General features: G+C 41.9%; 1 protein-coding gene and 1 long non-coding RNA gene across 8 annotated transcripts in view; both read right to left on the bottom strand.

The window, feature by feature from the left end:
* The window catches only part of CELF2 (CUGBP Elav-like family member 2), a 370,306-nt gene that overhangs the window by 236,217 nt on the left and 119,219 nt on the right, over nucleotides 1-14,870 (bottom strand). Inside the window, exon 1 of one of the 7 annotated variants that reach the window (XM_010719640.4) lies at nucleotides 14,570-14,737. The exons of 3 other annotated variants lie outside the window; for them this stretch is intronic. In XM_010719640.4, the coding sequence (XP_010717942.1) occupies nucleotides 14,570-14,676 (107 nt within the window). In that variant the 5' untranslated portion in view covers nucleotides 14,677-14,737. Of the gene's footprint in view, nucleotides 1-1,238; nucleotides 1,628-14,569; nucleotides 14,738-14,870 lie in introns of those variants that run through there. 3 more of the 7 variants (XM_010719703.4, XM_010719765.4, XM_010719834.4) reach the window with 3 other exon arrangements.
* Nucleotides 2,283-14,563, bottom strand: LOC146545189 (uncharacterized). The gene is made up of 3 exons (XR_014880894.1): nucleotides 12,219-14,563; nucleotides 3,238-3,321; nucleotides 2,283-2,959 (listed from the first exon to the last, which is right to left on the bottom strand). It is a non-coding gene; the product is annotated as an uncharacterized LOC146545189 (long non-coding RNA).

The raw sequence follows: 14,870 nt of genomic DNA, 5'->3' as shown, positions 1-14,870 counted from the left end.
TTTGTGCCCCATCAGTCAAACCTATGCTATTTTTATGCAAAAGGAGAGAAATACAGCACCTTTTCCAACTCAGCCTAGCTGACTGATACCAATAAGAAAACACAGATCTTAAAGGGAGGGGGAGAGGGAAAACAGCAGAGAACTCATTTGAATTAAGACCACTAACCAGAGGAAACAGGCAGCATTTACACACTCTGTTGTCCTCTAAAGACTAAAAAACTGTAAGTCGTTCACACGAACGAGGTTCTGCCCCTGCCCCTTTCCCTTCTCTAGTACACTTATTAAATCCCAGCTGCCTGAACAACTGCCTACTGCCGAATGCCTCTGCTCAGACAGGAAAGGAAGCATATCACCTGAGCAGAAAGTTTGTTGCCAGTAAAACAGGTACCAAAAGTCGGAATCGTCTTGAATGGGGGCACAGCAGACAACCTGATTTGTGCAAATCGCAGGTGACAGTCTCTGCAGCACGCCCGGGTTTATTTACATTTGTAACTTAAGCTCTGCTTCAACCGGAATAGCTCCAGTGCAGACTCAATGCCAAAGCCTCTTGCTTCATTCTCATGCAACTCAAACCACATTTGTCATCCTGATGAAAAAAGAAAAAGCGACAAAATAAAAAGCATTCTAGAAACGGTACAAATGCAGCACGGTGCTCAGCATTTGTATCTTTCGCGTTCCCCCTTTTCCTAGCTTTTGCTTTTTTTCCCCCCAACGAGGCTAAGGTTACCTGAAAATTCCTGTCAATTGGCAAAGCCCAAGAGGGTGATCACAGAAACTTTCAGATCGAGATTAATGGAGCAGAGGCAGGTGACCGGGAAACGCTTCACTGCCTGAAATTCCAGCGTTCGGCACCTCCTGATAAAACCTTATCACCGCTCCAACTGCACGTAAAGCACAGCCTCGTGCTAATTAACGCTGCCTGCACCAGACAGCTGGCGGAACTTAAGAAATAAAGAGGGAGAGAAGAGGGAAAGAGCCCTGCTTTCTGCCTGCTCTCAGTCCCGTGCGCTCGCAGCTGCAGCTGCCGCTCCATCAGGACGTGAGAAGCGGGACCGGGCTTCGAGGAGCGGGGTTCGGTTCCACAGCACGCAGCCCGAGCGCAGTGATGCTCACGTTTCCCCCCTTCGCACCAACGGCGCCCAGCGTTCCCTCGCCCGGCCCTCTGGGGAGCACAAAGCAACTGCGAGGCACTCGGCCGGGCTGGCAGGGAGGAGGGAAGAAGCCCCGGTGCCACTTACATTCTATCAGAGACCAGCAAGCGGCCGTCGACCATCATCTCCGGAAGGAAATCCAGCTTGAACGAAGAAGTCATGCTGTGCTCCGGGCGCGGCGGCGGCGGTCTGCAGGGAGGATGTGGCGGGGCTCGCCGGATCCCACAACTGCGGCGGAGAGGCAGGCACAGGTGCGGAGGCCTCCCCGCAGCAGCCGCCAGCCCCGGCAGTTGTCACATTTCTCTCCCCCTCTTGGTTTTTCCGCCAATCCCCTCCGAAATCGACTGCTGAGGCAACTGTCGGTGAAGCGCCAGGTGCTGAGCGGGGAGGCGGAGCCACCTCCCCGCTGCAGCTCTCCGTTAACCCCTGAGCCCCCGGCGGGCCCCGCCGCTCCGGGCAGAGGCCTAACGGGAGCACCGCCGCCGCGCCCGGTGTACGAGCGGGGAGCGCGAGCCGCGCCGAGCACCGCGCAAACTTTGAGGCTGCGAGCGCGGCCTCCGCCGACCGCCCCTTCCTCAGGCACGGAGGTCGCGCCAAGCCTTGCCCTGCTGGAGCTGCAGATGGCACTGAGGGGAAACCATCATCCTAAATACCTAAAAAACCCCGCGCTGTCGGTTTGCCCCCCCGCTCTTCTCCCCTCTTGTCACAGGGGGGACGTGTGGGGTAGGAAAGTGCAGGCATCTCGCCACGCAGAGGGGCACGGGGGATGGATATATCGGTGGGCTCTGCCCACCCAAACGGTTCAGACATCAGCGCCCAAACTGGGGGCACTGTTTTGTGAGGTGATGCTGTGGCAATGACCCCCACCTGATCGAAAAACAGGATTTCGGTAGATACCAATGGATTTTACACAGCAAACCCTCGCATCTGTAACACGCCAGAAGCCCCTTCCCAGCCATGCTGCACTGGAGGCTGTCCACAGCAAAGGCACAGAAGTGAAATTGCTAAGATGTACATCAAATTCCACACATACAAACAGGAGAAGCAACCCCCCTCTCCACCCCTCCCCCCCCCACGCTTCCGCCCCCTGAAAATCTGTATAAATTTTCCTCTGCCTCTCCAAAACCTTCTTGCTTCAGTACATAGCAGCTCCAGGCGAAAGAATATTAACATATTTGCAAAGATTACTGAAAGATCTGAGCAGTCTAGACAGACAAAATGTTTATCTGCATTGTATTTGCTTCTCATTCTGAACCTCTCTCCACGTTTCATAATTCCATTTGTTCCAGATAATCAGCACTCGAAAAAAGCAACAAACACTGATTAAGCACTACTACACTTAAACTTTTCAAGTAGTATTTCAGAATAAAATTAAGGCAGGCCAATGCATGAATATGCTATAAATCGCACCAAGTTTTAGTTAAATTTTGACCACCATCGATTTCATGATAAAAATACAGAGTAGGTGAGTTTTCAGAGTCCGGTTTATTGCACTCTTCAAGGTACTTTTCCATTTTAAACAGTTAAAAGGAAGAAAAACCCCTCAGGCTGCTAAAATTTTTGCCTACTTTGCAAGTCTAAAGAAAGAAAAGGTTCGCTTGGCCCTCAGCATAATCCCTGTAGGACAGCTGCAGTCCTGCACAGATATCTATGGTGTTATTAATCTGCTCTGTTCTATATGTTTGCATACTGTCCTCAGCACCGTGGCACCTAAACATCTCTGTAGAGAAACACAAAGCAAAGCTATGCCTCTCCTTTACTCCATTGATCGCAATTCCTCTCCACCAGCCATCCGCCAGAGCGTGGGCCTAAAGAGAGGATAAAAAAATAAGTGCAAAGTGGAAATAAAAGGAGAAACCAGCACAGCTCTCTCCAGCTGGATGCAGCCACCTGGGTTTTGATCTGAGGCCTCCATGGTGGTTAATCCAGCCCAGAGCAGAGTTGGATTAACTTTCAATTTCAAAATCTTGCCACTGCAGAAGAGGCAGGTTTTAGCTCGGGAGAAATGCAGACAGCTCTGTGAGGATGAAGATATTCCTGTAAGAAGTCTCCTCCCTCCCTTCACCCCGCGTGGCTGGATCCGTACCTCTCCATCGCTTTGCTGGTGCTACATCTGAGAGACGTCACTCTCCCCAGCCACTTTCAAGGTCTGCATTCCCACCGCTGCTGGCTGAAAAGTCATAGGATGGAAAGGATGGGGAGGGGGGAAGCATTTTGTTAGAAATCTGACCATGAGATAGTGAGATCTTTATAAATCTGCCCCATTTCACAAGGTGTAAGTGCTTAAAAATGCTTCATTAGAACGTATGTTCTTTTGAAATATTTATTTTCCTTTTAATTACATGTGAATTAGCTGGAAGGAGCTGTAGGGAAGCCCTCTTACTGACTTAAGCCTTCTCAGCAGTTTGTTAAATTCTAGCCTCAAATCCCTTGAGGGAATAGTGGATTCAAAGCAGCTTTTAATCATACTATAAGGAGGGTGAAGTAGTATGTAAGTAGGTCATAGAGAAAGCATTACAAGTGCATAGGTTATTGCTTTATTTAACAACTACAGTGTAACACACTTTTCAAAGCACATTTGCTTTTGCCATTTAAAAGTTAGAGGCAGGAACAGGGTCAAATGCAAAAAGAAACCCAGCCTATAAAAGATACTTAGATAAGACCCAAGGAAAGCTTATAGGAAGAAACTACATTCAGATTATATGGTTCTCAAACATAAATTACGTAGTGCCTATGTATGAATTAAGTCTCAAACATGGAGAAATAAATCAACAACAAAAATCTGCACGTTGGCTCTGTTATCTGTAATGGTATTGCCACATTCCTGATGGGCACTAGTGTGCAAAATAGCAACTTTTATTGAAAATGAAGGAACACTGCTGAGGTAAAAAAAAATTGAAGCTTTGGTCTATTACTACAGTACAGAGGGAAATGAAGAAGGGTAATAGCAAATGAAGCTGCACTAATTTTCACAGTATATATCAGACAATAGAGGTAAACAAGAGCTTAGAGGAGCTTCATTATTGCTGTGCAACCATTGTCCACTGATATTAAGCATTTTCAGCTAGTGGAGCATATGGTCATTTTAAGGAAGGAACCTGGAATTTGCAATCAGCAGTTTGGGGAATTTAACTCCATTCCAGTTACAAATGCCTCCTCCCCAACCTGCCCTCATTTCAGAGGCCCAGACCCCATCTGTTCCACGGTTGCACTCTCTGTGCCTCAGTTTCTCCATGTATCTAACAAAGCAGATAGAGCAGTTCTACCTCCCATTTGCAGATTAGTCACCATTTAAAAGGCTTTTCAAACTGATAATGTTAGATGCAATTCTCCAAACAATTCAGCCTTTGAAAATGAACACCTCTTCAAAAAGAAACCCACGCAATAGAGGTAGGGCTGGAGAAAGACAAAGGACTTGTCGGATCACTCAGTATATGATTTCACTCTGACATCACCGCCACCGTTCTCATCCTTTGCCTTCCATATACCACAGCCAAATCCAGCGTAGTGCTCACCTCTCCAAACCCTGCTTCTCACTCATTCCTTAATTGCCATTCTTTTAATCAACTTGCCCCCCAGTGTTGCACCAAGGAAATGCTACTTTTGGAATCACTTCAAGGGAAAGTTTCCGAGTGACTTCACTCTCCACCAAGCCTGCAAGGCAGCACGAAGAGAGTTCAAATCCTCTGCTTTATTCTCCCCTAAGCCAATGAACATGCTCTGGATTCAGCTTATCTCTGGCATCAAAGCAAGTTTCTAGGAGAGGAGGCAGAATCAGATCTCAGCAGCGGTAGTGCAAATTCGGAGCAGGCTCAAATTACTCTGGTGGAATCACTCAAGATCTTGCACTAATGCAAGTGGAAAAGGAAATCTGGTCCAGATAGTACCACTGCCAGTACCAGTACCAGTGCAAATCAGGTGTTTGCTATCTATCAAAGAAATACCTCCTGGGTAAGCCATGAGCTGGGAAGGAGTGTGGCTAATAGAAGAAAATAGAGCATCTTGTTTTTGTGATAGGAAATGAGCCTGCCTGCCTATCAGTGAGCCAGGAAGTCTATGGGCTTCACTTCTGGAGGTTCAAGAAAGGCAGTGGAAAGAAAAGCAAAACACGAATTGAACAAAGCATCTGTGCAGAGCTGCACAGTTGTGTGAAAGCAGTAAGCAATTAATGTGAAAAGCAGTAAAATTCCTTGAGCAGCCAAAGTAATGGACCCAATTCTGTACAATTTTACCCTTTGCAAGTATTTTGATTATTTGTAACAAGTCCATCTTTAACAGTTAAGTCTGACATTGGAATAAAGTTTTGCTTTATAAACCTTTAACCTCTCAGTAAGGAATTTTTATTTGCTTTATGATTTCTCCTGAAACAAAAAAAAAAAACAACCCACATAACATATTTCCCTTCATCATGCTTTGAGATACAAAACAGTTTGCACATAACCAAAAGCCTTTTAAAAGAAAATTAAATTATTAGCTAGAACTGATCAATGAATTTTGAGTACTGAAATCTTAGTTGCTATTGAGGAGGAACCAATGGGCTACTCAGTAGCAGCTAATCAGTAATTTTCAGAAATAAACGTCATTTAAAATTAGCCCTGGAAAAAGGTACCTCAAATTAAGCATTTCTAGAGCTTTCACTTGAAGCATACTGATATTATGTAAACTTGGTTGCTATAGTAAAACTTCCTACTCATTTTTTTTTTTTTTTTCCTTTCTATTTTATACCACTGTAGGGGTTATTTCATCACGCTCAGGGTATGAGGCCTTTATTCCATTTCACAGGTAATAACTCAATCTTCGTGAAAGAATTAGGCAAGGTTTTGTGGCACGAGGCGGACACTTTAGACTACTGAGGGCTTTTACAAAGCTTTGGTGGAACACCCAACTTTGCTAACAGGATTCAAATACTTGGGACGGTCACTTATGACTAATGGAGTCAAATCCTGCTTAGGGCTGGTGCTGAGCATCTGGTCAGTCTCATGTGTTCCAGCTGGGCTCTCCATGGCAATCTAAATATCTAGGACCCAGGCTCACCTTCTTGTTGTTTGTTTACAACTCTTTTGAAGAGCATTGCTTTTGATCTGTAGGTGTTGCCTTTGTGTAGTGCCTTGTGCATAGGTACACAGGACCAACCCAGTCCTCTCACAAACTTGGCAACAGGCATTGACTTTTTCTTTATTCTTTTTTTTTTTTCTTTTTCCTGTTCCCTTTTCCCCTTTTCCTCCTTTTTTTTTTTTTTTTTAATTTTATTTTATATTTTATGAACTATATTGCCACTCACTGATTCCAGCACCAACTACAACTCAACCAGTAAAGAAAAAAGGGTTCTGCATGCTCTGGGCAAATCTGATTTCCTACTAAATAATGGGTACTTTAGTAAAAGGAACCCATACAACTCTAGAAGAGCAACCTATAACGGAGACTTCATATGATTGGATTTGCCTTTTGTAGTATCTTCAGGTGAAGAAGCATAAGCTTGTATGACAAGATGGGAGGGATCACACATCTGGTGCTCATATGTGTGAAGCTCCATTCTCACAAGTGCCTTCACTGGGCAGGGGAAAAGCCCACCATAACCAGACATCTCTTATCTTAGCCCAAACCCACTGTGACAACTACTAGGAGACAATAAAAACTCCCCCATTTTATTATCAATTTGAAATTCCTGAAGGTTTTTGTCCAGCATGGGGGCTGGTTGCTGTGGGAGAGACAGGGGAAGAGGGTGGTATGGGCTGGGTACAGGTAAGTGCTGGATCTGGAGTTAGTGCGAGGGGAAGCAATTCCCAAAGCAATGGGCAAAGGCAGTTGTAAAATTACGATATGGCAGCAGCAAGGCAAGAGGATGGATAAGGGACATTGAAAGAGACAGGAAGCCAGAATTAGACTCCTTTTTAAAAACCAAATGGAAACAAATTTGTGGAGTTTATTACAGGATCTAAATTAACCTACTGCCATGCACCTTTGAGTAACTGCAGGATCTTCATAACATTAACCTCTGTCTTCCTTCCCATTCACTGCTGCCACGTGTTTTTCTTTCCTTTTCACTGCCAACAATTGGCCCTCGCCTTACACTCAATTTGCAACATCTTTAAGGTCTTTTTTCATTTGTTAGTGAAGTGCCTAGCATACATCTTGGTCCTCAGAAATAACAAACAATCACTCTGATAATATGTAAAGTAACTAGCTTTGTTTGACATTGTTATTTCCTGCAGACAGAATCCATTAAATCAGACATGAAGGAAAGAAAGAAAAGGCTCCTACAGCAACTGTAATGCATTTAGACGTGCAGAAAACTGCACTGTGCCTGTTTGTATTTTATTTTTTCCCTAAACCTACATTGTGAGAATTGCCACATAGGTCAGATCAGAAGGTCCACCTAGTCCATGCCCTGTCACTGATAATAGCTTGTAATGGATGCGCAGAGAAAGAGAATGAGTAGGGCAAGTGTACTGTCATCCTTTCTATCTTCCAGCAACCAGTGGCTTGGGGACATTCTGAAGTCAAAGACTGAATCCAGACCACGATATTTAACAGGTTCAAAATCACCGATTCCGATTTCTTTTTCCCTGAGTTCTCTCTCCCAAAGGAACATTTATAAAGTCAAATGTTTATTTCTCCCAGAGCTGCCTGTTAAATGGGATGCTCTTAACAATTTCAGAGATTTCAGGCTCAGTACAACAAATAGGAACACTGGCTCCCGTTCTGAAGCAAGACATTAAAAACCAGCTAGCTCAGTTTTTAAAATAAAATATTTCACTTTTGTATAGTCACAATAATTCATATGGAACTTTTGAATACATTAAATAACACAGAAATGATTAGCCATGAGGCCCTAAGGCTGGCAACTATTTTGGTATCCTTTTGTGAAAACAACTCATCAGAAAAAAATTTGGTCACTTTGGATCGCTACATTCAGGCGTGGGGGTTAACTAAGTTAAATGTATGTTCATCAGACGTTCACAGGCAGATCTCCATATGATTCATCTGAGCAGTTCTGCAGAACACCTGATGTTGCCAATGCAGTTCTGTTAGTGTTTTGTTATTTTTAAAGGAGGTTATATAACTCTCTCATTAAAATTAAATGTGGGCTGAAATGATGCAGGCAAATTTTCAAGCTTTAGAGTGAGCTTCTTCCTCGCATTTTAACTGAAAATAGATAATTTTTTAGGCAGAAGAAAAAGAAAATGAAACCAAGGGATTGTTGAAAATAGAGTCTCTGAGAATTTAAGTTTTCTGATAATTCACCGTTTCTTTTCTAGAGGGCCTCAATTCTTTAGATACTGACCTGCAGCTTCCAGGGAGAGCAGGTGCAGGATTTGAATCTTAAATTCAATCCATAGCACAGCCATCGCATCATCCACAGCTATCTACACTTGCAAGGTTCAATTTCCAGATGATCCACGTCAGGGTGCCCTTGCTTTTCTCTTCTCTGCTCTATTTGTCTAAAAGGGATAGCAAATTCCCACGTTCCCTCTCTGATTTCCTATAATTTTTTCCCCTCCAGCTCTCTGCTCCGTTTTCCTCCTCGTGACAGACTGTTGTCTGGCATCCTCAAAGGCTGCTCTCAAAGATGACCTGCTGATTTGCTGCCATGGGAACTCGGAAGCAAGGACAGTGTTTCCCCCTTGTGCACCCAAAGGCACATGCAACAGTTCCCGATGCCACCACTTTCCGTTCAGTAAAAGTTTGCCCTCCTCTGTTTCAGAATCATTGCAGGGACATCAAGAAGGTTGTGCTTTAAATAACGGAAGAGATTCAGCCTCTCTGGCATCCAGAGCCTAGCAGCAGCCACTGCTGAATTATTTGGAGGAAGGTGAAAAAGTCTAATAGTGAATGCAAGCATGCAAATTGCTTTTTAGAACTCGAGGAGAAAAGCTTAGGCAGCAAAGCGTAAGGCTCGGGAAAAGCCCTCTCTAATGTAACAGCAGAAAGCATTATCTTCATATAAGTGCCGTATTTAAAACTTCCTAAGCAATTTTTTTGGTAATCCTATTCCTTTGAATCAGAGAATTGACCTAAAATTAATTTATTCTACCAGAATGAGGGACATAGGCTAGCACGCTAGTACCAAGTTTGCTGCATAGACAGACAAGCAAGTAATCCTTTCTGTTTCCCACTCCCAAGCACAATTTTGGCTGCTTTAATTGAAATACAAGGTTTATTTTTACTTGGTTGCATTTTACAGGGCAGCTTGTGATCCACACTGTGTCATCCTTGATGCACTGGTGCAGGTTTACAGACCACAATAGTTTCCTACAAGTACTGACTCTTAAGAGCCTAATCCAGTAATGTGGTCTTAATGCATAATATAATTTCATGAACCACCTAGAAACTGAGTGCAAATTTGAGAGCCAATGCTTTCCAGCAATGTTAATTTGGCCATTAGTTGAGAAAGCCTGAAGATGCATCTGTGTGATATTAGCCCATGAAATGGTCACTGCTCTTTAGCAGAGCAGAGAGAATAAAGTTGTAAGAGCAGCTAAAATCCATTCTGCATCCTGCTTGAGCTCATTAGTACTTAGGGTATGTAAGTCTCAAGATTGGAATGAGAGATGAAAAAATTAGGGTCCAGATCAAGATTCACCCTAAATTTGGGAAAATTCTTACTTAGACATTCACTGCCTTTATCCATCTCAGAAAGAGAGTTAATCTTCAGCGCAGCATTAACTTGCCAAGACCAGTATTAAAGTGAGTTTAATTGCTGCATTTGCTTCCGCTGCAGGGTGAAATAACACAAAAGCAAAACAACAACAGAAAAGCTGTGTTTTTGCCATGACATGAGAGTTAGAGGAAAAATCCAGTTTTTGTTTCCTCTGTGAGGATGCCAGCAGTCCTGTTTCATAAACTCCAGCGATTCATCACTATCCCAGGCAGCCAATCATTCAGCAGATCAAGTCGGAATGGGCTGTGGAGCCAGCAACTCCTGCTGCCCTGATAATGCATGTCATTCCAGGCATGGCGACATGCTTTCTCAACAGCTGCCATTTTCAGTTCCTTTTTATATGGCTGACATACAAGTAAACGTGTTGGAAGCAGTAAAACAGTCATAGGGAAGCAGTTGCAAAGACAAATAGCACCTGCACATGATAATCTCTAATGTATTAGAGAGTGAAGAAGAATATGTTTTGAAACAGAATTTCTTTCTTCTAAAAACATCACTTTACATCAGGGAGTTTACATGAGCGTGTGTGTGAAAGAGAGAGATTTTATTTTATTTTTTTACAATGTGCTCAGATAAATGTCCAGACATTCATCTTGGTTATAACCCTAGTAGATGTAACTAGAGGGAAAAAATACAACACAAAAAAACTAGCCATCATTAGAGAAAAAACCTTGCCACAATTCACCTGTGAGACGTGATTTGATATAGTTAGATGTTCCTGAATTCAGTAATGCTCACTTTAAGAAACACAAGTGCTCTAATTAAGGGAAAAGATAATGATTTTCTTCTGTTGTTTGTTTTCAGCTTTTATCCCTTATAATCTGACTTAAATTTCATGAACTACTTGTTCAATAGCTCATCCCTGAATTATGTGTAGTTGAATAATTTTTTGCAGATGAAAACTAACTTCTAGGGGAAGAGGATTATAGAAATAAACAGTCACAATAAACAAATGTTTAAACTTGTGTGCACATGTGCATGTGTTGTGCGTACACACTGATGTATACCTGCATGTTAGATAGAGAGCATGTGCAATTTATGTACACAGAACATGGAAGGATCCCATGCGTGCACATAAATGGCAAAATAAAATAAAAATAATTGCCTTCCATAACAGTGCTGGAACAAGATTTCAAATGCATAAGATTATCCATATTAATTTATGGTAATCTGCAAATGAATGCTGCGGAGACAGTACAGGTTATCCAAAATGGTACTTGCATTTAATGAGAAACTACCACAAAATATCAAGACAGATTTAGTTGCATCTTCTAATACTCCCCAAATAAATATGCAAAAGACAAAGTAAAAGGCACGCTTCCCCTTTGGAACAACTGTCAAAGGAAAGCCAAGCCTTTCTTTCTATACAAAGTCCTCCTCGACATCTTGCTTTCAGATTTCATCAACTTAGGTGTTTTCAGGGCTGTAAGCAGTGAACTTTCCATCAGCAGCATCTTCAGCTAATTAACCCTCCTGATTACAATAATTAGTATTGATTCACTTCTGAATGACTTCTTAAGTATTCAAGCACAATCTACACTTGCAGTAAAACTTCTAGATATGAATATTAATTGAATGCTCTCCTTTGTTTTTCAGCCCCAAAGGTATAGTTTGCAATCTTATATACTTAAATTTGATAACAGAAACACTTCAGTTTTATTCTCATTTAACAAAGAGAATATTAACATGTTGATGTTACAGATTGTGCTTGGTGAATCTGGAAAAAATATGGACAAAGATTCCAGCCTAATAAATAAATATCTTTCAGTTCCATTCCCAGAATGGAAAGCCAAGTCCCAGGTTAGCACCTTGCTCTACCAGATACAACCAAGGACAGTATTTCTTTTTGGCATTACTCCTGGTCATTGCAAGAACAAATAACAACTCATGCAGAGTCTCTGTATTAGCTCTCTTAGCACTGTTATGGAAACAGATGTTGCCAAGTTTGACAACTGCTAGGCACCACATTGCTTTGTGAATGGGCGAGATTTAGCATAGGTAACGTTGAGGACACCTGTGATGTTAATGCATGAGAGCTCTAAACCTATACAGTCTCTCAAAAGCCAACAATTTTGTTCAGGCATGCTAAGAAATAGCGTATGTTACAGACTTGCTTCACTTTGATGTTAATAATAATTGTTATGGCTGAAAAAGCAGTATTTCAGTAAATATTCATAGATTTTTCTTTTTTTTTTTTCCTTTTTTTTTTTTTTTTTTTTTTGGTAGCAGGATTCACACAGACTAATTCAAAAATTAGTCTTTGATGTGAATGGAATGTCAGAAAACACCTTTGGAAAAATACAAAGTAATTGGCAATCTAAGACAAAAAAATCTTCATTGTATGGATTTTATGCAGCATTTAATCTGAAAACATAGGAGCTACCGTAAGTTTAGTATGAACTCACCTGTGAGAAGAGCGCTTGGGAAAGAGTTTTAGTATTGAATAGTCCTTGTAAGTGGGGGGTGAGCGCTGCCCAGGTGTCTCTGGGTGTCTGCTACAGATGTGGCACCCACCCTACTCTGGGCAGTCACCAAAGGGGAATTTCCATGTCAGCGGAGCGAGCTGCTCACTGGGCTTCCCGGCACAAAGGGCATCAGCTGCCAGAGAGCACAAACTGCGGGCGGATAACTTGGTAAAACACAACGCACCCGGTGCTGGCAGTGGAGAGCAGTTGTGAACTAGTTAATGTTTGGCTCCAAAGAAGTTCTCCCAAGAAAGTGAATTACTGCATGGTCCCGTTGTATTAAACACAATCCGTGCACTCTTCATGTTTATGCACAGCACACAGTATGCAGGCACCACCTGATAATCCATAACCTCTATGCTTCAGGCGTATTTTATGCGATATTACCTTATTATTCATGTAAACTCTTTCCTATTGATTTATACCATCTCAACACACAAGGGAAGGAGATGAGACAACAATAGAAAAAATGCAAAGAAGCATAACAAACACTCAGAGTCTCCCCATAAAACACTGCTGTTGAAAATACATGCTTAGAAAGTTTTGATCCGTACCAATAAATCTTTAATGTTTTGTTTTGTTTTAAATTAAGGGGTCCTGACCCTGTATAAATCATGCACTAGAATCCAGGTTAAAAAAAAAAATCACAAAGCCCTTAAGATTAATTGACCCAAGCAAAAAATAAACCCCACTGACAACCATCTACCTGTTCTCTCGGAAGTAAAGACTACAATTATACTGAAAGTGATGGATTTACTTAACATGCAAACTATTTAAAGGCTTTATACAGCTTCAGAAACTCCATGAGACTGATGACAATTCATTTCATTTAAGACACAGGCTGCTGTCCAAGTAAAGACTCCAAATTTTTGAAGAGCTTTGTAACAGTTTATTTTCCTAATGCATAATGTCTGTGAACATTTTTCCAGATGCAAAACAAAAACTGTTAAGTGTTCAGATGCTAAACTATGGCTGTCAAAATAGATAGATAATTCACGAAATGTCATATGAATAATTTGTTAGATTTTGGGATATGAATAGGAATCATTCAGGTAAATTATTCTGCCTGACCTTAAAAATTCTAACATATGCTAATAGCTGGATTATAAAAATGGAAAGTAGCATAGGCTCCCACTTTGAGATCTGATTTATCATTTTTATTGCATTTTCATTACCTAAACAAAATTAGAAGCAGTATCTTCAAAACAGCAGTTAAAGTTGATATGATCGGGCATAAAATCATGCAAGGGCACATTTGGCAACTATGCATTCGCCAGATTGACAGCAGTATTGTAAGCTTTCAGAATCAATAAGTTTTCTCTTCACAGTTAAAGGAGAGGATGGTACCAATAAATCTCCAACTTAATGCCATGGACATAATTGTAAGACGCAAACCTCCCCCTCCCTGCACTATTAGCAGCGGATCTCAGATGAAACAACCTTCACAAATTAGGCAGTAGACTTCATATTATACTGCATACACAGAAAGATTAAGGGAAATGTAAAAGGGGCTGAGAAAAGGAAAGAAAAAACACAACAAAAACACCCCATCGCCAGACATACATTAAGCTAGTTTGACAGCACCATTGTTCAGCTGTCCCATTGTCAGACCAAAAGATGTATTCAGTGCTATGATGTCTGCTAGCAAATAAACAAAAGACTACATTTTTCAAAGCAGGGTGCCAATTCCAGCATAATTTTGTGTGTGTGTGTGTGTCTGTGTGTGTGTCTGTGTGTTTGTGTGTGTCTCTGAAAAGAGAACTCGGTGCTGGCCCCCCGCTAAACCTGGGAGCATAAAGAATATATGTATAATCCCACATGCAGAAGTATTTACGTATTTTTAAAACATCTTCAAGTGGAGAGGACGAGGTAGAGCATTAATAACTATTTACATAGGGTAAGTGAAAATTAAAGTGGTATTTAGGGCACTAGCTCTAATATGGAGTCTCCCTGAGCTTTTTCCATGCTTATTCCATGCCCAGTGCATAATAATGAAGCAGGCAGAAATATTGCAAAGGAGGTGATAAAAGAAATACCACCTTTCATTTAAGGGAAAAAGAAAAAAAAAAAAAAAAAAGATACATAAATATTATATTTTCCCTCCTTGCCCTCTCCGTACATTTGTCGTCATACATGAAATGTGCGGTTCTAACTCATGGAAACGCTCCCTGCACGCAGCAATGCCTGTCTTTTCCTTTAAATAGGGAAACTACTTAATACCCAGCACGGATATAGTTGCAGCGGGCCCAGGCAACTCGAAAGCACGCGTTAAAACAAAGGAGACAACATACCTTAAAAGCAGCTCCTCATTTCTCATAGTAACAGCGGATTTGGGACAGCGCATGCTTTCTGCACCGATATTCTCAACAAAAGCCAGTTCAGAAGTGCGCTCAAACATCAATGCCACAGTAGCTACTCACTAATGGCTACTCTTTCTCTCTCTAGGCAGACGCTGAGTGGTGGAGCAAAGGGGCCCCTGCAGATTCACTAAGCAGAAATAATCCTCTCTGACAAGTTATGTTGTCTGGGCATATTTTACATTAATGCACTGTGCTGCCTATAGGGGTCTTGTTTGCGTTCACTCCAGCCTAG

The sequence above is a fragment of the Meleagris gallopavo genome, chromosome 1, assembly GCF_905368555.1.
Source record: "Meleagris gallopavo chromosome 1, MGAL_WU_HG_1.1, whole genome shotgun sequence".
Classification (NCBI taxonomy): domain Eukaryota; kingdom Metazoa; phylum Chordata; class Aves; order Galliformes; family Phasianidae; genus Meleagris; species Meleagris gallopavo.
This window is presented reverse-complemented; position numbering and strand designations above follow the sequence as displayed.